Source organism: Giraffa tippelskirchi, chromosome 9 (assembly GCF_054371585.1).
Source record: "Giraffa tippelskirchi isolate mGirTip1 chromosome 9, T2T-mGirTip1v1.2.pri, whole genome shotgun sequence".
NCBI lineage: Eukaryota > Metazoa > Chordata > Mammalia > Artiodactyla > Giraffidae > Giraffa > Giraffa tippelskirchi.
Window position 1 is genome coordinate 107703473 of NC_137283.1, and position 22608 is coordinate 107726080.

The following is a 22608-nucleotide window of genomic DNA, read 5'->3' on the forward strand; positions in this document are numbered from 1 at the left end:
TTCTCCTGGAGGGAACAGCACATTAAAGCAGGGGTGAGCTTCATCATGCTCAAGTCATTCCCTCCCTCACATATCAATCAAAGTGAAGCAACATGCATCTTCAACACAAGCATTAACACAGAACTGACAGGACAGGGAACAAGAGAAACCTGCTGAACTGCACTGAGTGTATGCAGTCAGCAGACTCCAGCCTGGGAGACATCTTAAAGGTGAAACAGCTCAGGTTCAGTAACAGACACAGTGCAAGGAAAGAAAGGGACAGAGATAAAACCTGTGGATTAAGAGAGATTTAAAAGGCATTAACAAGTCCGTTAAAATGAGAGAGATTGAACCATAGTGCCTAAGGAGGCATGCTGCTGCTGCTGCTAAGTCGCTTCAGTCATGTCAGACTCTGTGCGACCCCATAGATGGCAGCCCACCAGGCTCCCCCATCCCTGAGATTCTTCCAGCAAGAATACTGGAGTGAGTTGCCATTTCCTTCTCCAATGCATGCAAGTGAAAAATGAAAGTGAAGTTGCTCAGTCGTGTCCGACTCTTAGCGACCCCATGGACTGCAGCCTACCAGGCTCCTCCGTCCATGGGATTTTCCAGGCAAGAGTACTGGAGTGGGTTGCCATTGCCTTCTGCATAGGGAGGCATACTTGGATGGTAACACTCTACGTGAGTTACATAAAACATTAAGTAAGTGCTTTTGGAGGGGGAGAGGGACTTGACAAGAGGCTCTGGGGAAGGCTGGCAAAGTTCTTTTTCTTGGCCTGAATGGTGTTTAAAAGGGTATTTGCTTTATAATAACCTTAACAATAACTCTAACTATACATTAGTTTTACAAGGCTTTTTGTGTCTATATTTTAATAGAATGAAAAGTTTAAAGAAAAAATCATATTGAATCAATGGCCAAAGAGAACAGGAAAAGTAAGAGCTAGTTTTCCTTCTAAATTCATGCGGAGACAGCTTTATCAAATGAAATCATGCAAGTGACACCACTCATTTATTTATTTGTTCATATAACTTTAAATTCTTAGGTGCCAACATGGTGCTAGGACCTTAGGAAACATAGATGTTATGACCAATTTTCCACCCTTAAGGATTTCAGTGTTTTTGCCCAGATATTTAACCAGATAAAAGTACTGGCGCAGTGCCCAGTGCCTTTACAGAGGAAGAAGCCAATGCGGCAGGAAAGAACAACTGCCTGGGAGAGTTGAGGGTGCTGACCAGAGCAGCTCTGAGCTAGGTCTTAAAATAAGACATTGCAGACAAGGAAAGGGCATTTGGGCAGCTTTCCTGAAATCCTTAATCTCCAATGAGGGTCCACCATACTTCTCCACCCCATGGCCATTATCAGATCACCCAAACTATTTCTGCTTGGAAGTGCAGTCCCAGGCAGAGTCTGGGTCTTCTGTCCAGGAGATCGATCTCTTGGCTCATCTCCTCACTTGTCCCTCTGCACATCCCCATGCCTCCGTCCATTCCCCTTCACTCCCATTAGATACTGTGGGGATTTCCTCTCCAGCTGGAGGCCTGGCTGCTCTGGTGCCCAGGGAGCCCAATGGGCTTAGGGAAGCTTTCATTCCTCAGTTTGTCTGGCAGTGCAGAATCAGGAATTCAGTACACTGTCAAGTGAAAAGAGATGCTCCCAAAGGAAAGATAAATGGCTGAAAGAGAGAATGTGGGGCCAGTATTCAAAACAGCTACAGCATGGATTCCCTCTTCATGTAGACTCACCCTCCCCCGGCCCCATGGAATGTTAGTTAATACATCGACAGCCAGAACTTCTACGTTCTCTCACTGGACGGTATTTCCATGAGATGCAGTTAAAACCCAGGGCTTCTTAAAAAGTTATAACCACAAGAATCACTTTCATTAAGCTTAACACAGTGAATTTAAAATAATGAAATAAATTTTATATAACTGTTGTTTTATAAATTGGTTAGTCTTTAACTTGAGGCAAGTCTGTTTTGCTTTATTTTGAATAGTGTTTGATTTATTTTTGGCTGTGCTGGGTCTTAGTTGCTGCGTGGGTTTTTCTCTAGTTGCAGCATGAAGGCTTCTCCTTATGGTGGCTTCTCTGGTTGCAGAGCACAGGCTCTAGAGCGTGCGAGCTTCAGCAGGTTGTGGGGCTTAGGCTCAGTAGTCACGAGCCCAGGCTCAGTAGTTGCGGCACGTGGGCTTAGCTGTTCCACAGCATGTGGGATCTTCCCGGACCAGGGATTGAAGCTGTGTCTCCTGCATTGGCAGGCAGATTCTTAACCACTGAGCCACCAGGGAAGCCTTGTTTTATTTTGAATCACAACTTTTTTTGTCTTCTCAGGTCCTGTTGTGAATGTTAGAAGCTAAATATCAACTCTTCCCCTGCTTTGTATTCCTTGTATAATATCCCTAATCCTTCCCACTCTCAAAGGATTGGTGACTCCATGGCTTGGGCTGACTAGAGAAAAAGGCTATTTATGTGAAAAGCAGAAGAAAAGAAAGGATATATATATATATTTTAAAATAATTTTATTCATTTTGGCTGTGCTGGGTCCTTGATGCTTTGCTAGGGCTTTCTCTAGCTGTGGTGGACAGGGGCTACTCTTCATTGCAGTGGCCTCTCTTGTTGCAGAGCATGGGCTCTAAGCATGCAGGCTTCAGCAGTTGCTGCGTGCAGGCTTGGCAGTTGTAGTTCATGGGCTCCAGAGCACAGGCTCAGTAGTTGTGGCGCACGGGCCTAGCTGCTCCGCAGCATGTGGAATCCTCCTGGACCAGGGATCAAATCCGTGACCCCTGCATTGGCAGGTGGACTCTTAACCACTGCGCCACTAGGGAAGTCAGTAATGTATTTAAATACTGGATTATCCTTATTACTTTAAGTAGACCAGTTTCTTAATATTAGCATGTGCTTATTAACAAACAGATACAGCACTTAAAGTCCATTTGTCTAATTCCTAGATTTCCTTTAAATGAAAGTAGACATTAACCAAAAAGCAGAGAGCCTGATACACTGTTAATATTCAATAATGCAACTAAAAGTTGTATGAAAGTATTTTTTGGTAGAATTAAGAACTGAAGATAATATGGCTGGGTAGCCATTTAAGGGCTATTTTTTTAAATTCTGAGATTTATCATATATATATATATATAAATTTCATACATACAATTTAAAAGTAATTATAAAGCAACCCCCCATATTACCATGGAGAAGGCAATGGCAACCCACTCTAATACTCTCGACTGGATAATCCCATGGATGGAGGAGCCTGGTAGGCTGCAGTCCATAGGGTCACAAAGAGTTGGACATGACTGAAGCGACTTAGCAGCAGCAGCATATTACCATCCTTGTCAAGAAAGAACCACCAGCATGCCAGAAGCACCCCATCTGTCCATCTTCAATAATAACTCCATCTCCCTCTTAGAGGTAACCTCTAATCTAACTTTTTCCTTGCTTTTCTTGTTAGTTTTACCACTCATGCGTGCATGCGTGCTAAGTCGCTTGAGTCGTGTCCAACTCTTTGTGACCCCATGGACTGTAGCCTGCCAGGCTCCTTGGTCCATGGGATTCTCCAATCACTCATGCATAAATCCCCAAATAACAAAATTAAGTTTTTCCTATTTTTGGACTTTATATGAAGTGAACTTGGGCTTCCCTTGTGGCTCAGATGGCAAAGAATTGGGCTGCAATGCAGGAGACCCAGGTTCAATCCCTGGGTTGGGGGGTAAGATCCCCTAGAGAAGGGAATGGCTACCCACTCCAGGATTCTTGCCTGGAGAATTCCATGGACAGAGGAGCCCAAGGGCTACAGTCCATGGGGTCACAAAGAGTTAGACATGACTAAGCAACTAACACTTCACTTCAACCCTGAACATTCACTGGGAAGACTGATGCTGAAGATGAAACTCGAATACTTTGGCCATTTGATGCGAAGAGCTGACTCACTGGAAAAGACTCTGATGCTGGGAAAAACTGAAGGCAGGAGGGGAAGGGGGCGACAGAGGAAGAGATGGTTGGATGGCATCACTGATTCAATGGATATGAGTTTGGGCAAACTCCAGGAAACAGTGAAGCACAGGGAAGCCTGGCGTGCTGCAGTCAATGGGGTTGCAGAGTCTGACATGACTTAGCAACTGAATAACAATAATGAATGGACTCATATGGCAGGTGTTCTTTGTGTCATTTCTTTTGTTCATCACTGCCTGTGAAATTTATCCATGTTGTCTATAGCTAGAATTCTCTCATCTTCCTGGTTTAATATTACGAATATTCTTAAAGAATTTATCCATTCATGTATTGATGAACACTTGGCTTTTTATTCCTAATGTCATGCACACAGTCAACATGTTTTAAAATAAATATTTCAGTGCCAAAGAATGTTCTGCCCATGTTCTCTTCTAGGAGTTTTATGGTTTCAGATCTTACATTGAAGTCTTTAATCCATTTTGAGTTTATTTTTGTATATAATTTGAGGGCGTGAGGGTGTGTTCTAATCTCGTTTTACACATAGCTGTCCAGTTTTCCCAGCACCACTTATCGAAGAGATTTTCTTATCTCCATTGTATATTCTTGCCTTCTTTGTCATAGATTAATTGACCATGGATTTATCGCTGGGCTCTTTATTCTGTTCCATTGATCTATGTGTCTGTTTTTGCACTTGTACCATGGCTGTTTTGATTACTGTAGTTTTATAGTATAGTTTGAAGTTTGAGAGGGTGATATCTCCAGCTTTATTCTTTTTTTCCCAAGGTTGCTTTGGCAATTTGGGATATTCTGTGGTTCTGTAAAATTTTTTGTTGTTCCACAGAATTTTTTCTAATTCTGTGAAAAATGTCATAGGTATTTTGATAGGGAATGCATTAAATCTGTAGGTTGCTTTGCATCTTTGTATCTGTTTCCTAAGGCAAAAGAAATAAAAGTGAAAATAGCCTAATTAAACTTAAGTTTTTTGCACAGCAGTGGAAACCATCTACAAAAATAAAGAGACAACCTACTGAATAGAATAAAATATTTGCGAATGATATGACTGACAAGGGGTTAGTATCCAGAACATGTAAATAGTTCATACAATTCAATTTCAAAAAACCCCAAACAACCCTATCAAATGGGTAGAAGCCCTTCATAGACATTTTTACAAAGAAGATATACAGATGGCAAACAGGCACAGGAAAAGATGCTCTATATCACTAATCACTGGGGCTTCCCTGGTGGCTCAGACGGCAAAGAATTTGCCTGCAATGAGGGGAGCGGGTTCAATTCCTGGGTCAGGAAGGTCCCCTGGACAAGTGAATGGCTACCCACTCCTGTATTCTTGCCTAGAGAATTCCATGGACAGAGGAGCCTGGTGGGCTATAAAATATAAATCAAAGTGATTGATTTATTGAGATATCACTTCACATCAGTCAGAATGGCCATCATCAAAAAGTCTACAAATAACAAATGTTAGAGAGGGTGTGGAGAAAAAAGAACACTTGCATATTGTTGGTGGGAATGTAGCTGGTATAGCCACTATGGAAAACAGTATGGAGGGTCCTTAAAAAACTAAAAATAGAACTACAACATGATCCAGCAATTCCACTCCTTGGTATATATCCAGAAAAAAAAACAACACTAATTCAGAAAGATACATGTACCCCAGTGTTCAAAGCAGCATTATTTATAATAGCCAAGATATGGAAGCAATCTAAGTATCCATCAACAGATAAATGGATAAAGATGTAGTGTGTGTGTGTGTGTGTGTGTGTATAAAGAGATGTAGTATATATATGTGTGTGTGTGTTTATGTAGTGTATATATACATATATTTAATATTTCATTTTGAATATTGTAACCATAAAAGTAACCACCATGGATATGGCTTGTTTCGTTGACTTAGCTTTGAAACTTAGAATAAGAATGGTCAGCAACTGCAGTTTAGAAAATCTTGACAGTTAATATTCATCTCTCAATACACACTCAGTCATAAAGAAGAATGAAATACTGTCATTTGCAGCAATGTGGATGGACCTAGAGAGTATTATGCTTAGTGAAATAAGTCAGAGAAAGACAAATACTGTATGTCACCATTTATATATGAATCTAAAAATTAATACGAACAAGTGTATATGCAATACAGATACAGACTCATGGATATAGAAAATAAAGTAGTGGCTACCAGAGAGGGGAGGGAAGCAGGGAGGGACAAGGTAGGGTATAGGATTAAGAGATACATACCACTATGTATAAAATAAACAACAAGGATATATTATATAGCACAAGGAATTATAGCCATTTTCTTGTAATAACTTCTAATGGAATATAATCTGTAAGAATACTGAATCACTATGCTGCACACCTGAAACTAATATACTTTAAATCAACTATAATTTATTTAAAAATATAAAAAATAATCATTAAAGCAGCAGTTTAAAAATGGTAGGTAGCACACCTACTTTACTTTTATATAACAATAAATAATTAGTGAATATCTATTATTATTTAAAGATGCTGGTAAAATTAGAGCAGTAGGTTTAAAAAATTGATGTTGCAGGATTCAAGTCCAATTTCTACTTGACATTACTGTCTTCAGAAAATTATATGGAAATGCCCCTGAACTGTCTGATTATTTTCTTACCAGAGAGAATGCAAGGCAATTTCTCTAAACCTGGTAAAGGAATAGTTGCTTTCATTACAAACATCAGAATGAGTTTTACATTAAAATCAGAAACTGATTTTCATCGCCAGTTGAATTCTGATTTCTAGTTCAAACAAAGTTACACCTTTAATGCTTTAAAAGTTCTCCCATAATCACAGAATTTTTCGTAAAAATGTTACAACGCTATAAATTTTCTTTCCAACTAATTCCAGATTTTAAGAAAAATTGATCATAATATCTAAGAGCAATGACAAATATCATTTTGTTAAAACTCTCTGAATCTTTGCTTGGGCAGATTTCTTATGCCATGACATTTTCTGTGAAATTAATGTATTACTCTCCATTCCACCAAAATGAATATGGAGTATCAATGTAATTATAAAGATACATTTACACAATAATGCTTTATTTGCATTTCATAAGATTTCAGGTCTTTATTCAGTGTACAGTTTAACAAGCTAAAAGTAACCACCATGGGTATGGCTTAATTGTTTTGTTGACTTAGCTTTGAAACTTAAAATAAGAATAGTCAGCAACTGCAGTTTAGGAAAATCTTGACAGTTAATATTCATCTCTCAATTATCCCCAGAATTTCATTAAGTTCCTAAATGAAAACTTTTACTGAATTTCTCTTCTATTACTTTCTTCTGTGTTTTTGAGTTTGGAGGCAAATCTTATTTCATGCTGGAAATGGTTCTTCCTGAAAATAGTGGTTTGATAATCACTGTATAATTCTTTTTACTTGTTAAATCTTCTGCTAAAAAAAAAAAATCACTTTCCACAAAATCTTGGTCAATCCATGTAAGGTTTGAGATGAAAATTTACTTAAAGACTACTAACAATAAGCATAAATTATTTTCTTCATCAGTATTTAAGGCCACACATGTGCCAAGTAATGTGCTAGGTGGCCCTGGGGATAAAAGGTATGATGAGATGAAGTCCCTGCCTTCACAAACAGGAAACAACCTGTGAACAATTACAGAGTATTTTAAAGACTACAATAGAGGCCTGTAGAAGATGCTGTGAGGGGAAGGGTCTGTCCATGAAAAGTGTCTCCAAGGAGGCATTTTTAATAATCACGTTGGTAGTTTGAATAAAATATCACTGTCAAAACAATACAAGAATGTTTACTGACTTTAATTCCTAAAAAAGGTATGCACTTCCTTTTACACTTTTAATTTCAAATTTTTCCTTTTACGTTATCAATTTTACCACACTTGTTTTTAACGATGTTAATGATAAACTAAAGGTAAATGTTCAAATAGTTCTAATAAGACTTTCCAGCGTATCTTTTTTAACAGCCCAGTTGAGTGAAAGTTATATGAAACAAATAGAATATTTACAATTTGGAATATATCAATAAATATGATTGAGAATCCTTGTAACCAAGCATTCTGTTTGTGCTCTGTTACAATCAGTCAAGAAAATAAATATTTTAATGACCTACTATGTATTGTCTTTTCTAGATGAAAACTTCTCAGTTCCTCATAATAAAAGGGGAGTTCTTGGAATGGTCAACAAAGGCCGTCACAGCAATGGGTCACAATTCTATATCACACTACAGGCTACTCCGTATCTAGATAAAAAATATGTGGCTTTTGGGTATGTGCATTTTAAGTTTGTCTATGTAATATTTATATATGTTAAAATGTGGTTCAAAAATATTTGGGTGAGTATTGTACATAGTCTACAAATAAACTGAAAAAAATTAAAAAACAAAAGTAATACAAATACTATAGACAAATACATTTAGAAATAAGTATTTCATAAGAAGCTTGCTTGGAAAAGGAAATGGCAACCCACTCCAGTATTCTTGCCTGGAAAATTCTGTAGAGAGAGGAGCTTGGCAGGCTACAGTCCATGGGGTCGCAAAAAAAACAGACATGACTGAGCGACTGAACACACAAGACGCTTGCTATCTATTAAAAACACAGAAACTATTTAGCCATTACAGTGTTCTGTGCATCCATTCATCCATCATCCATCCTTCTGTGGATCTTTAGCCTCAAGGATATTGTCAATTAAAATGAATAATACCATAGCTCTTAATAATGTATATATATTTAGATGCAGAAGTGAGGCAAAGCCATTTAAGTAACTATCCATGAACACTGTAAAGAGAGAGATGACAGTCATCCAAGTTACAAGTAACTTTTTGTTACTGAGCAATTTAAACTGTGGAACATACATGCATGCTTAATCGCTCAGTCATGTCCACCCAACTCTTTTGAGACCCCCACAAACTGCAGCTGGACAGTGTCCTCCATTCATGGGATTCTCCAGGCAAGAACAGTGGAGTGTGTAGTCATTCACTTCTCCAGGCGATCTTCCTGACCCAGGGATTGAACCTGGGTCTTCTGCATTGCAGGTAGATTCTTTACCATCTGAACTACCAGGAAAGCCCTTAAAATATAGAAATGTCTCAGGTAATAATTATTAGAATATTATTAGCAAGATGCATATAGGCATGTGGACCTAAAATGAATGGTGATACTATCCATCACTCCTGTGTTTCATATCTCTATTTGATTACTGAAATGAGTATAAGTTGAAGCTTACTTAGTCTTTCCTGAAATGATGTATCAAGTGTCAGAACGTTTCTGAATATTTAGATTATTCCAGCTACTCCATAGGGATAATTACTGACCCTTCATTCCAAGAAAAACTTCCAGGCCAATTTTAATTTTAAGCACAATTATTCCTTCAGGGTAATGTGGATGATATTTCCAGGTTGAAAAAGCATAAAATATATTTTCAGCCAAAGGAGATTTCTTTAAAGAGGTAATTTTAACAGCTACATAAGCTGAAATAATGCATTTTCCTCCATCTTCCCTGGACTTAATAAACTATATTCTGATTTTGAAAATGCATTTTTCAATATTTTTTAAGTCCAAATAATTCTCACAATTTCTTAGATCTTTTAAATATCTTCCTGTCACCTTCTGGTAGTATCACTGCCCTCAACCATATACTTAGATGATTCTTTATATCGTTCTGAAAAGAACCTTTTTCAAACACAAACTGACTTTTGCAACATTTAATGCCTCTTTCACCATCTCCACCCCCAGATGCATACAGCCTGGAGTTCAGAGTAGCATTTTAGGTCCTCTGCCCTCTGGCCCCCCATCTTTTTTCAGCCTTCACTGCTGCTGGCCTTCTGACCTATTCATTCAACTAGCATTTTATTAGGCTCCCACCAAATGCTAGTCCCTGTGCTCAGTCCTGGGGAAAGAGTGATGAGACACAATTTCTGCCTTCAGGGAGCCTATAATATGTTAGAAAACCCAACAACTGTGAGACAGTGAGCCATGAGACAGCAAGCCCTGTAAAAAGTGCACTGGGAATACAGGAGGGAGGGCAAGGCAATAAATACCCTCCAGCTCCCTAGTAAAAGCCAACGCAGATCCTCACAGGATGGTAGTGGAGTAGAGGAGTGCTTGGTCTCCTTTTGATGATTGCTTTTCCCATGTGATTCATCTTTGGGGGAATCTCTCCCACTGAATCATTATCACCAACACATTGGCCTCAGAGAGGCAGTTGCACCGTTTTATTGCTCTAGCCCAAGTATAATCTCATTTTTTTCCCCCTGAAGCCTCCAAATAACAGCTGAGTCTGGGCTGAACTATTTAAACAAGACCTTGCAGAAGGTTAAGGGAGAAGCAGAAAAGTAATACCATAGTAGGCAACTAGATAATCTGACAAAACAGAACCAACTCCTTCAGAGATATCCTCCTTCCCTGCTGTGGGGCTGCCTCTAGTGGGAGATGCTTTTTCTTCCCTGTCATCACAGAGCACCCCCAGCTTCATCTGAGCTTCCAGAAGCTCAGACAGGGCTGGCAAAGTCCAGAGAGATACAGAAATTTCCTCTCCTATTTGAGACAGACCATCCATCCAAGCCCTCGTTTCTGGTACATTACCTTGCTTTGTCTTCAGAAGGATAACACTGGGAATGCCCTTTGGGGAGGCTGTGTCAACCCACAGCCGGTCTTGTTGATGCCCTTGTCCAGTGGTTTCACGGGGAAAGAATATCAAAATACAAGTCCATTCACACAAAGGTAGAAGGGATATATGCTGGGGATAGTGCTAGGGAGGAGTTAATTTCACTCTAAGGGACCCCTAAAGTGGGGAGGAGTCATAGAAAGTTTCGTGAGAAGGTGAAATGAGGACTGAAAGTCATAGAGAAGTTAGGCAACTAGAGAGCACTGGAAATCAAAATGAGTACAATCAATTTTGGAAGGAGTGAAGAGCCTTTGCAGAGGGACCTGAGGAGTAAGGAGACTATCCTATCTACCAGTCACTAAGCTCTGGCTAGAGCTTAGTGCCCAGGGGAAACGGAGAGAGCGGCAGCTGGAGAAGATGAGATAGCCAGGGTCCAGCTCTCAAAGGGCTGAGGGTGCCATGCTGCTGAGCATGGACCCCCACCTGAAGGCCCTGGGAAGCCATGGAAGAATTTTAAATTAGGAGCAACATGACGAGGTTCTCGTTCTGAAAATAGTATCTTTTTAGCAGAAGTGGAATTAATTAGCAAAGGATGAAAATGAAGGGAGAGACGCCAGTTAACAAGTGATGGTAACAGCAGGCCATGAAGTCTTTATCTAAGGCCCTGGAAGTACATATGAGCAGGGGATAAATAAATACAAATTCAAGAGATATTTGGAACTTAGATTCAACAAGACTTTATGACTATTTAGATGCTGGTGGTGAGGTTATGGGAAAATTCTAGAGCAATGATACCTAGTAGAACTTTCCACAGAGATGGAAATAGTAGGATCAGTGTTGCCCAATATGATAGCCCCAGCCATATAGAGCCACTGAGCAGCTGGAATGTGGCCAGTGTAAATGAGGAACTAAATTTAATTAAACGTAAACAGCCACCTGTGACTAGTGGCTACCATACTGGGCAGTGAAGAGCTGGAGGAACTACAAGGAGTTTGGAACTGGTTGGATGGTTGGTGCCATTCACTTCAGCAGAAAATACAAAAAGGAAGATATGGGAGAGAAGACCATGAATTCAAGATAGACAAAGTTATGTTTCGAGTGAAGATAGCTCTATGACAGGCCAGTGGCCAACTCCTCAATACCAGAAGTTAAGGGATTCAAGCTGGGCCAGGGCTGGAGATGTACATTTGGAAGCTTTCAACATGGCAGCTGAGCTGCAGCCAGACCCAGAGTACCATCCCTCCCAGAACAGCCTCTGGGCCTCTGCTTGTCTTGTTACTTTCTGCCTTCCTTCAGTCTGCCAAAATCCCATTCAGGGCTTAGGTCAGAAATCCCCACCAACTACCAAAATCAAACTGCTTCCTTGTCCTCTTTGGCACAGTGTGAACAACTGGAAATAGGGACTGGGTCTCACTTATCTTATGCCCTAACACCTGGAGAGGTACATACAGTAGGTGCTCATTCAGTGTCTATGAAACCAATTTGGAGAATAGGCTTCACATCCTCTTTGGACAAAGATGAGTCTGTCCATTTCTTCCCTGCTGTCTATCCTGAGAATATACTTTTTGTCCTGCTCTGTCATGTTTTCTAATTGGGATGGAAAAAATACAGCCCCTTCCCCACCCCCCCACCAAAAGAAAAAAGAGAGAGATGACTAGCATATGGTCAGTGTCAGCACTGACCGTGTCCCCGTAAAGGATCATGAAATGGGAATCACACCTTCTCCTCAACCACTGCTTCAACCCAAACCCTGGCAGGGGGCATAGTCCTATCTTTAGGGCTGGCTCTCTGGCCCCTGATGCCTTTTTTTTGTGGCGAGAACCATCAGAAGTCTAGTTCCACTCAGGGAGTTCTGGCTTGTGGCCACTGAATGAGTACAGAGACTCAAACTAGTACGGCTTTGGGCTGCCTTTAATTCATGTGTTCAGCGGATGCTGATGAGGTGCCTACTCTGTGCCAGGCACTGAGTAGCACTAAGCGATAGCATGATCTCTGCCCTCAGGGGAGAATCAGAAATTAACTCATGAAGCATAGAAATAAGTGTCAAATTTATCCCTGATCAGTCCTATAAAGAAGGGGAACTTGATGTACGTAGGGTGGGGAAGCGGGGTAGTGTCTAGGAAACATCCCCCAAGGAAGTGATGACTGAGTGAGATCCGAAGGAAGGCAAGGAGGTGACCAGGCAGAGGGAGTGGGAGGCAAGAGCAAAGCAGACAGCTGTGGCAGGAAGGGCACGTGGGGTGGCTGAGGTGCTGCGAGCTGGTCCAGCTGAAGCCAAGAACAACGGAGCGTGCTGCAGGGTGCCCTCAAGGGGAGCGGGGAGGTGGGTGATGGTAGAGACCTTCAGTCTTTATCCTAAGGATAATGGGAAATTATTGAAGTGGGGAGGTGAGACTACATTAGCATTTTTAAAAGATCACTCTGGCGGCAGTGAGGATAACAGACTGGAAGAGTCCCGGAGAAGGTGTGGAGGAGTGTGACAGAGTACACACATCTAGAGAAATTAAAGATATTTATGACTGAGGTTAATTTAATTTGTAGCCTTAGCTAAGCTAGACAGGACTCAATTTAGGAATGTGAGGTATATGTGAAACTTGACAATTTTTTTTCCATTTTTTTTCTCCGATATAGGCAACTGATTGAAGGAACAGATGTTCTTCATCAACTAGAATCAGTTCCAACAGAGAATGAAAGACCAATACAAAATTGTGTAATTACTGACAGTGGAGACCTTTATGCCTAACTTTCGTATCAGTATTTTCTGACAGTTTTATTATTATATATCTGATCAGCTGTTTCTAGATTTAATTAAATGGTGCTTGATAAAATTTAATTTGAAAGCTGTGGCAGACGCTGTAGGGTAGCTCTTCAATACCCAATCCCTCCCCATTTTCCTTTCTTATCTAAAGCAAAATACACAATTTTTCAGCTTCCTTTGCGTTAGGAGTAGCCATGGGATACTGTTTCGGCCAGTCAGACAGGAGCAGAATGCCAGTGGTCCTGCCCCTTCCCTTCTATCCAGTCTTGAATGCAGAGAGGCTGGAGCCATGAAGGAAAGGCCAAGAGAACAACAAAGATATTAGCTCCAGTTCTTGAGCGGTAAGGACCGATATCAGCACCTACCTATGTCTCGACTTCTTACTATATGAGACAAATAGACTACTGTTTGTTGGTTGGTTATTTTGTTACTTGTAGCCAAAACCATTCTTAACTTAGCAGCAATACTTAATGGCCTTGAATCCTAAAACATTTGTAACTATAATAGAATTATGTTGCTGTTTGTATTTCTTCCATAAGAAGCTTGGTAAATAATCAAAGATGAGAGGCATTAGAAAAAAATTCATTGTAATATTTGTTTATACATAGCATTCAGAAAAGGGTATACACTTTGGATGTTTTTATGAGTAGAATGCTTGTTTCTGAGTCATACCAACCACGTGAAAACCAAGGGCTTGAGTTACAGTCCCTACGGTGGTGGATTCCTGAGATGCTATTGGGATCCAGTTTTACCAGCTGCTCCTTAAGCTAAGAGGTATCAACTAGGGAACTTTTTCAACACAGATGGCTGGAACGTATCCTTGAGCCACAGAGTCTCTAAACGTGGGAGACAGATTCTTGGCATTCACCCAGCTCTCTCCCCAGAGGTTCTTATTTAGTCACCTGAGCACTGGTCACTTGGGAATCACTGCAAGACACAAGCAACAAGTTTCAGCCCCCTTTTGAGTGCATGGTTGTCTGTGTTGGTGGTGACCACTGTGTTTTCACCACCACTGCTGCCACACTGCTGCTCTGCCCAGAGCCACCACACTTTTCTTGTGCTTAAGTGAAGGTTTTTCTCTCTCTGAGCCAATCTTCAGGAGACAGCCCTCTAGTTGACTTGGGGCTTGCCAAAGGAAGGCAAAGGATTAAAAAAAAATTTTTTTGTTTGAAATAGTTATAGATTCACAGAAAACTGCAAAAATAGAGTCATCCTGTGTACTGATCACCATTTCCCCAGAGGTCCTATCTTTATGAGTGAGTGAAAGATGCTCAGTTGTGCCCGACTCTTTGCGACCTCATGGACTGTAGCCCACCAGGCTCCTCTGTCCATGGGATTCTCCTGGCAAGAATACTGCAGTGGGTGCCATTTCCTTCTCCAGGGATTGAACCTGGGTCTCACACATTGCAGGCAGATTCTTTACCATCTGAGCCACCAGGGAAGCCCATCTTATACTAAAGCACAATATTAAAACCAGGCAATTGACAGTAGCAGAGTTATCATTTTATCCTGTGTAGATCTGCACGACTGGCACCACAATCAAGACACAGAACTTTTTCAGCACCACAAAGACCTCACTTGGCTAGCCCTTCACAGTTACACCTACTCCCCTGCTTCCCGCCGTCCCCAATTCCTGCCAACCAGTATCTATCCATCTGTCTCACTTCCTCCCTCTCTTCCTTTCTAATAACCGCTTCATTGCTACTGTGATATGGTTCCATCCTCAGGTCTGAGGTGGATGAGGATGAAGTGTACTGCCTGTGTCACACACTCTATGATCTGGAGGCTGCAGAGTATTAAGAACGTGTGTTCTGGAACCAGACAGCCAAAGTTAAGAGTCCTGGCTCTACTCTTCCCTTGCTGCATGAACGTAGGCAAGAACTTCGCTGTCTTTATTGCCTCATCTCAAAACAGTAGTACCTACCACACAGGGCTGCTCTGAGGGTTCAGGGAATCAATCCTTTGCAGACAGGATCTAGAATACAAACTGTTATGCTGTAAGTGCTCAATATATGTATGATTGATAAATTCCTGGTGTATGACCTTCAGAGTGTTGTCGAGGAATTTGCATTTTTAAAAAATTCCTCAATGACTGATTAACAGCCATTTTTGGAAAACACTGAAGAGGAAGTATCTCCTTTTCCTCTACTCTGAGGACTTGTACCCTACCTCAGAAGCCCAGCTCTTCGTACTTGGAGGGGTTCCTCCGGTCACACTGGCGACACCTCAAACAAAGGGGTGCTGAGCTTGCCACAGAGAGTCTCAGCAACTCCTGAAGCATGTGATAAATCAAACTGACGCTTTGCAAAAATCCTGGTTAAAACAAATTACAAGAATTAGTCATGTAATAAGAAGCAGCAGAACAATTCTTACTAATAGTGAGAATTAAGCATTTATCTAATATTGTTAAAGAACTGGGATACTGGCGTGGACAAAAGAAACTCTTTATTTTTCAGTTTAGCTGCAATGTAAAGGTAGAACTCCACTGACCATCTAAAGGATAGCAAGTTCACGGTCCCTTTGTCTGCTCTCACTTCCCACTTTCAGGGTGTGTAGAAACTTTAATCACAGATCTATATATGCAGTGGTTCTTATTATCATCATTTAAAGGTATACACACTGATATTTCTGTATTAGAATATATTCTATCTTAGAATGATTTATATGTTTAACCATAACATTTGGAGAAACTGTTACAAAGGACACAAGCTTATCCAACTAACTCTAAATATAAGACTTTGATTTAACCAAACTGAAAGATTTTGATTTGGTTAAACAGAAGGATTTCTAAATTTTTCCAAGTCCACAAATACAAGCGTGAGGGCATTCTGATGATTTATACAAAATGCTAGTTATACAACCTTGTCCTAATTGCTGATATGGCAAAGGCAAGTACATATGCTCTATCTTACAGCAAGCCATGTTGATAAGCAGAGTGTGTTCATTTTGTTCATTTGTTCATCTGTTCATTTTGGAGGGGGAAATTTGAGATAAATGTTTAAAATTCTATCTAAAGAACATGTTTTCCCCAACTCCAAACAATGCCAGCTATTTGTTAATGAATGAATAGGCTGGCAACCTCAGGATTCCATACTCAAAGAGTATTTACATTTTATACATATTTAAAATCAGGTGTGTTTCTTTTAGTCCCAGCTAGTTAGCAACTGCTGCTGCTGCTGCTGCTGCTAAGTCGCTTCAGTCGTGTCAGACTCTGTGCGACCCCACAGTCAGCAGCCCACCAGGCTCTGCCGTCGTCCCTGGGATTCTCCAGGCAAGAACACTGCAGTGGGTTGCCATTTCCTTCTCCAATGCATGAAAGTGAAAAGTGAAAGTGAAGTCGCTCAGTCGTGTCTGACTCTTGGCGACCCCATGGACTGCAGCCTACCAGGCTCCTCCGTCCATGGGATTTTCCAGGCAAGAGTACTGGAGCGGGGTGCCATTGCCTTCTCTGGCTAGTTAGCAAAATGGTGGCCAAATCACTTAACTTTGCATTTTCTTCATTTCTTAAAAGAAGTAAAGAAGCTTGTCAGCTTCCCTCTGGCGCTAATACTGTGGTGGTTCTCTGAGTAAATTTATACGATCAATAACAACACTATAATTTACTTTTGGGCTTCAATTTCATTAGTAAAATAGGGGCACATCTCATAACGGCTTGAGGACTGAGCTAATTTGTGAAGATACCTCTAATGATGCTTGACATAAAGCATAAATTCAATGAACGTTGGTTTCCCTTCTGGAATGTCAACCCACAAAAACCAGAGAAACTGCCACTGACAGAACATTATTATCATTTCAAGAACAACACACCCCTGTTACACTCAGTGTTAGCTATTCTCACTAACATACTAATTTCCAATTGACTGAATTAATTCAAAGGTATATCCTCAAAATTAAAATTAATCTCTATCAACTTAGTGATACTCTCTCCCTCATGGAAACTCACTTTTTAAACTAGTATATTGCTTATACCATCCACTACCCTTCCCAAAATGGAATCATGACTTAAACTAGCAAATCTAGTCAGTCCATATTTCCAGTAAGTTTTATACATCATACAAAATATTTGTAACAAACTCAGTAGTAACACAACATAAAGTCTGACACTTGAAAGGGGGCTTTGAAAATGTGATGAATCATAGGTTCTTCAAAGGTGCATCAAAATGTTTGAGCCTATTAAACCACAGGTTCTTGGACCTCACACCAGTTTCTGGTTCAGTGGATTTGGAGTGAGTTGAAGAATTTGCATTAACATGTTCCAGGTGATGCTGATCTGGAGACCACACATTAAGAACCACTGGGGACTTCCCTGGTGGTACAGTGGATAAGAATCTGCCTGCCAAAGCAGGGGACATGGGTTCAGTCCCTGGTCCAGGAAGATTCCACATGGCACAGAGCAACTAAGCCCGTGCACCACAACTACTGAGCCAGCACACATACAGCCTGTGCTCTGCAACAAGAGAAGCCACTGAAATGAGAAGTCTGCACACCACAATGAAGAGTAGCCCGCTTGCTGCAACTAGAGAAAGCCCACTCGTAGCAACAAAGACCTGGTGCAACCAAAAATAAAAATTAATTAATTAAAAAAAAAGAACCACTGGAATGTATTGAAGTCATAGATACATGAGAGACTTGGGGCATACAAGTATGCAGAACAAAGATAAAAGTTACTAAACACTGAAGTGTGACAATAGAAAAGAATGAGGAGAATTGCCTGCTAGTCCAGTGGTTAGGACTCTGGGCTTCTACTGCGGAGGGTCGGGGTTTGATCCCTGGTCAGGGAACTAGGATCCTGCGAGTGGCATGGCCAAAAAAACCCAAAACAACACACACACACACAAAGAAAAGAAAGAAAAATGACAAGACAAGAAACTGATTTCATCAAGGCAGAGGGAGGTATGCAAACACTGGCCAATCACAAGGGACAGCAACTAGAGGCCTGATGCAGGGTCCTGGACCTCTTGGCTGGGTTGGAGGTGAGCCCTCCGCTGCTGGAGAGGCAACGGGGCCAAGTCTGGGGTTTCAGAGGAGGGGGGGGGCTTGGGCTGCTCAGGGTGGTGCCCTTCACCATTCAGAACTGAATCACTTGAGTATTTTTAAAAAGAAGAATATTCATCAGGGTGTGTTGCGGCTGAAGAGCAGCACTTCAAAATAGGGTTAGTTCAGTTCAGTTGCTCAACCGTGTCTGACTCTGCGACCCCATCGACTGCAGCACGCCAGGCTTCCCTATCATCAACTCCCGGAGCTTGCTCAAACTCATGTCCATCGAGTTGGTGATGCCATCCAACTGCCTCGTCCTCTGTCATCCCCTTCTCCTCCTGCCTTCAATCTTCCCCAGCATCAGGGTCTTTTCCAATGAGTCAGTTCTTCAAAACAGGTGGCCAAAGTATTGGAGCTTCATCTTCAGCAACACTCCTTTCCAGTGAATATTCAGGACTGATTTCCTTTACCACTGACTGGTTTGGTTAGGAGGAGCACAAAGATGCCTGGGCACAGGGGGACGCAGCAAGTAATGCTGGGTATCAGAAAGCTGCCTGGGTATAGTTCAGCTTCAACTTTGGGGTTGTTCCTAAGCAATGAGTTATTAACAAGACTTTCTTTGTTTCCTAAAGGACTGAGAGATATAATGGGAAAAGTTCTAGCCTGCCCAGGATTTAAAGCAGTATAGAAATAAAAATAAATGCATCTCAAGTGCCAGTCTACAGGGAACCTAGGCTGGGCTCCAAGATGCGTGCACATCCAGGAGTTTTGTATTGTTTGTACCCCAACCTTACATACATTTGTAAAACAAGTAAAAACCCAAACAAAGGAACACAACTTCACAACATGTCCTGCTTGATGTAATTTTGTAGAGGATTTACCACTAAGTATTGCAGCCACTTAGGAGAGTAGAATAGTTCTCCATGGGTTAAACTGTAAAGCAGTCTTCTTAGACTTTAATAGGCGTATGTTTTGATCTGCATATGGATCAAATGCAGACTGTGATTCAGGAGGTTTGAGGTGAGGCCTGACATTCTGCACTTATAACAAGTCTTCAAGGGCTATGAATGGTATAGGTTCATGAGCCACACTTTGAGAAGCAAGAGTAAAGCAGTGGTTTGCAACCTAAGCTGCGGAATAAAAACATCTACAGAGCTGTTAAAACTCCTGATACCCAATCTTCATTCTGGACAAATTAAATCAGTACCCAGGCATCACTGCTTTTCAAAACTTGCTGGTGGTTATTCTGTGCAGCCAAGGTTGAGAACAACTGCTATAAAATGTAATGCTTCCCTAAGAAAACCCTGGAACAATTATCAAAGCAATATCCATAGTCAAAGTGGAGAGCATCTCTAGTCTTTTATCACCAACCCTAATCACAGTGTTAACTTTAAGAATCTGAATATACGGTTTTAGCTCACTATTAATCTTTGACTTATTACAATCCTTCTCAAACTTTGTTGAAAGTTAGTTAAGGTTTAAAACATGTTAAACCTGTACTATATGCATGTAAATCAATGAAGTTGGAACACTCCCTCACACCATACACAAAAATAAACTCAAAATGACTTAATGATATGACACCATAAGACTTCTAGTGGAGAACACAGGCAAAACATTTTCTGACATAAACCGTAGCAATGTTTTCTTAGGTCAGTCTCCCAAGGCAACAGAAATAAAAGCAAAAATAAACAAATGGGACCTAATCAAACATATGAGCTTTTGCACAGCAAAGGGAGTCATAAACAAAACAAAAAGACAACCTATGAACTGGGAGAGAATATTTGCAAATGAAGCAACTAACAAGGGCTTAATTTCCAAAATCTACGAACAGCTCGTACAACTCAATAACAAAAAAATGAACAACTGCATCAAAAAATGGACAGAAAACCTAAATAGACATTTCCCCAAAGAAGACATACAGATGGACAACAGGCACCTGGAGAGACATTCAACAATGCTAAGAATTAGAGAAACATACATCAAAACTACAATGAGGTATCACCTCATACCGAATGACCATTATTAAAGTCTACAAATAACAAATGCTAGAAAGGGAAAAAGGGGAACTCTCCTACACTGTTGGTGGGAAAGTAAACTGATACAGCCTCTATGGAAATGGTATGGAGGCTCCTTAAAAAACTAAAAATTATAACCATAAGATTCAGCAGTCCTACTCCTGTGCATATAACTGCAGAGAACTATAACTAGAAAGGATACATACACCCCATTGTTCAGAGCAGCACTATTCACAACAGCCAGAACATAGAGGTAACCTAAATGTCCCCTGACAGAGGAGTGGATAAAGAAGAAGTGGTACATAGATGTATTAATATAATGGAATATTACTCAGCCATAAAAAGAATGAAGTAATGCCATTTGCAGCAACATGGATGGACCTAGAAATTATCATACTAAATGAAGTCAGGCCAAGACAAATATCATGTGAGATCACTTACATGTGGAGTCTAAAAATGACGTTATTTACAAAATGAACTCACAGACATAGAAAAGCAACTTATGGTTACCAAAGGGGAAGGGGTTTGGGCAGATAAACTGGGAGTATGGGATTAACACATGCACGCTACTACATGTAAAAGAGATAAACAAGAACTCACTGTATAGCACAGCGAACTATAAAAAATATCTTGTAACAAACTATAATGGAAAAGAGTAAATAAGATACATATGTGTATATATATAACGGAATCACTCTGTTGTACCCCGAAAAAGCACAACACAGTAAATCAACTAGATTTCAATTTTTAAAAATCCGGTATTTTAGATGCCAGTCCTTGATCTGAAATGGTGAAAAAAACTTTTGAAGTTCTTGATCTAGCTCAACAGATGCCATGTAAAAAAAATTAAAAAAAAAAAAAAATGGTGATGCTTTTCTAGTCTTAATTTGAGAGTGAAATGTCCCCCTAAGAAGACTAACAAAAATTTGAGGACAAGAGGTAAACACCAAGATGGCAACTTGTAAAACAATGGCCTCCACAGTGAGGTGTGTTCATTTTAGCTTGTAAACAAGATAATCTATCGAGCTATTGGAAGAAAAGAGAATTTATATTTTTAATCTTAAAAATAATAACGGTTGACTAGTGGCCTTCATTTGCTCTCGAGTCTGGTTATGCGCTAAATAAACACCGTGTGACGGATATTCTGAGAGAAGAGATACCTTTTTTTGTTTGAAGACTGATGAGACCTCACTTACTTGGCTGTACTCTGACGCTTCTTGCCATTGGTTGGATCAGTCAAAAACCGAGTTTCTCCTTTACATCCAAGCAAATCTTCAACTAGCGTAGTTGATGGGACAAATGTTCATAGTCATGAGAGTACTGATTAGATTTTAGGGTTGGGTTAGGAAAGACTTCAAGTTTAGATTTTTTTTAAAAAGTGCCTATGCAGTCATTTTCGGGATTTGCATAGCAAAGCAGATCTCACAAAAGCAACTGATGTCCTATTATTTTAAAGGGTTAATGTTTGTAATTAAAATTAGATGATAAATACAAATAGTTGAAAATAAGAGTTAAATACAGCTTTTATGACCGAATTTTTACCATTTGATATCAGCATGGCTGCACTTGTAAGTATTTTTGTGAGACTGGACATCAGATGGCGCTCATCCTCACTAAAAGGCTGAGCAGTGATAGGCATTTTTCTGAAACACAGCCCTGAGGCTAAGCAACTGCGCCTTTCGGTCAAGTCTCTTGAGTCTCGGTGTTTTCACCTGTAAAGTGGGGGTGGGAACAGACCGGATGACTCTCCAACCCATACTGTCTTTGATTCTTCGACTACAAAGGTGGCACTGACTAGCTGTTTCTACCGCTAGCTGAAATCCCCAAGATAAGTCATGGTGGGAAAGCTGACAGAGTACACAGTGTGCGGCAGCGGCAGACTGCTTTCGGTGTTTCAGCCGCTCTCACTACGTGGGCGGCGGAGCACAAACTCCTTAAACGCGTGGGGTCTCCATCTCCCTGGGGTGTCCAAACACAAGGTTACTTTCAGCGAAATCGACTTTCAAGGAGTCCTACGAAGGCTACCTATGCAAGCACTCTGGGAACTCCGGAGGACAGCAAAAACTTAACTCTTGCCGGGGCTCTAAGCGAAACGCTCGGAAACAACTTCCGCCCAACGCGAATCCGTCCGGGAAGGCACCGCCCCAAAGGTCACGTGGGGCCTAACAAGTCTTTCGCGAGGACGTCGTCGCCACGTCATGTAGGTTGTTCCATCTGAGCCGAAGTGGGATCCTTCTCTATTGCAGGAACGAGAAAAGTCCTGCCGGGCCCTGTGTGGCAACCTGAGGGCAAAGGAAAGAGTTTCCTGTATCTGGCC

The 22608-nt window shown here is 40.8% G+C and overlaps 1 protein-coding gene and 1 long non-coding RNA gene across 8 annotated transcripts in view; one reads left to right on the top strand and one right to left on the bottom strand.

Annotated features, from left to right (window-relative positions):
- The window catches only part of PPIL6 (peptidylprolyl isomerase like 6), a 35704-nt gene extending 22333 nt beyond the window's left edge, over positions 1–13371 (top strand). For all 6 annotated transcript variants that reach the window (XM_081526806.1, XM_081526799.1, XM_081526801.1 and 3 more), the window contains 2 exons: positions 8066–8201; positions 13170–13371. In XM_081526806.1, coding sequence (XP_081382932.1) covers positions 8066–8201; positions 13170–13281 — 248 coding nt within the window. In that variant the 3' untranslated portion in view covers positions 13282–13371. The remainder of the gene's footprint in view (positions 1–8065; positions 8202–13169) is intronic.
- Positions 4262–22432, bottom strand: LOC145520439 (uncharacterized). 2 transcript variants are annotated; one of them, XR_014064472.1, is made up of 5 exons: positions 22362–22432; positions 21834–22003; positions 21488–21569; positions 15466–15609; positions 4262–4863 (listed from the first exon to the last, which is right to left on the bottom strand). It is a non-coding gene; the product is annotated as an uncharacterized LOC145520439 (long non-coding RNA). The 2 variants fall into 2 exon arrangements; XR_014064471.1 differs by lacking the exon at positions 4262–4863 and adding an exon at positions 13863–14223.
- Between the last annotated feature and the right edge of the window lie 176 nt (positions 22433–22608).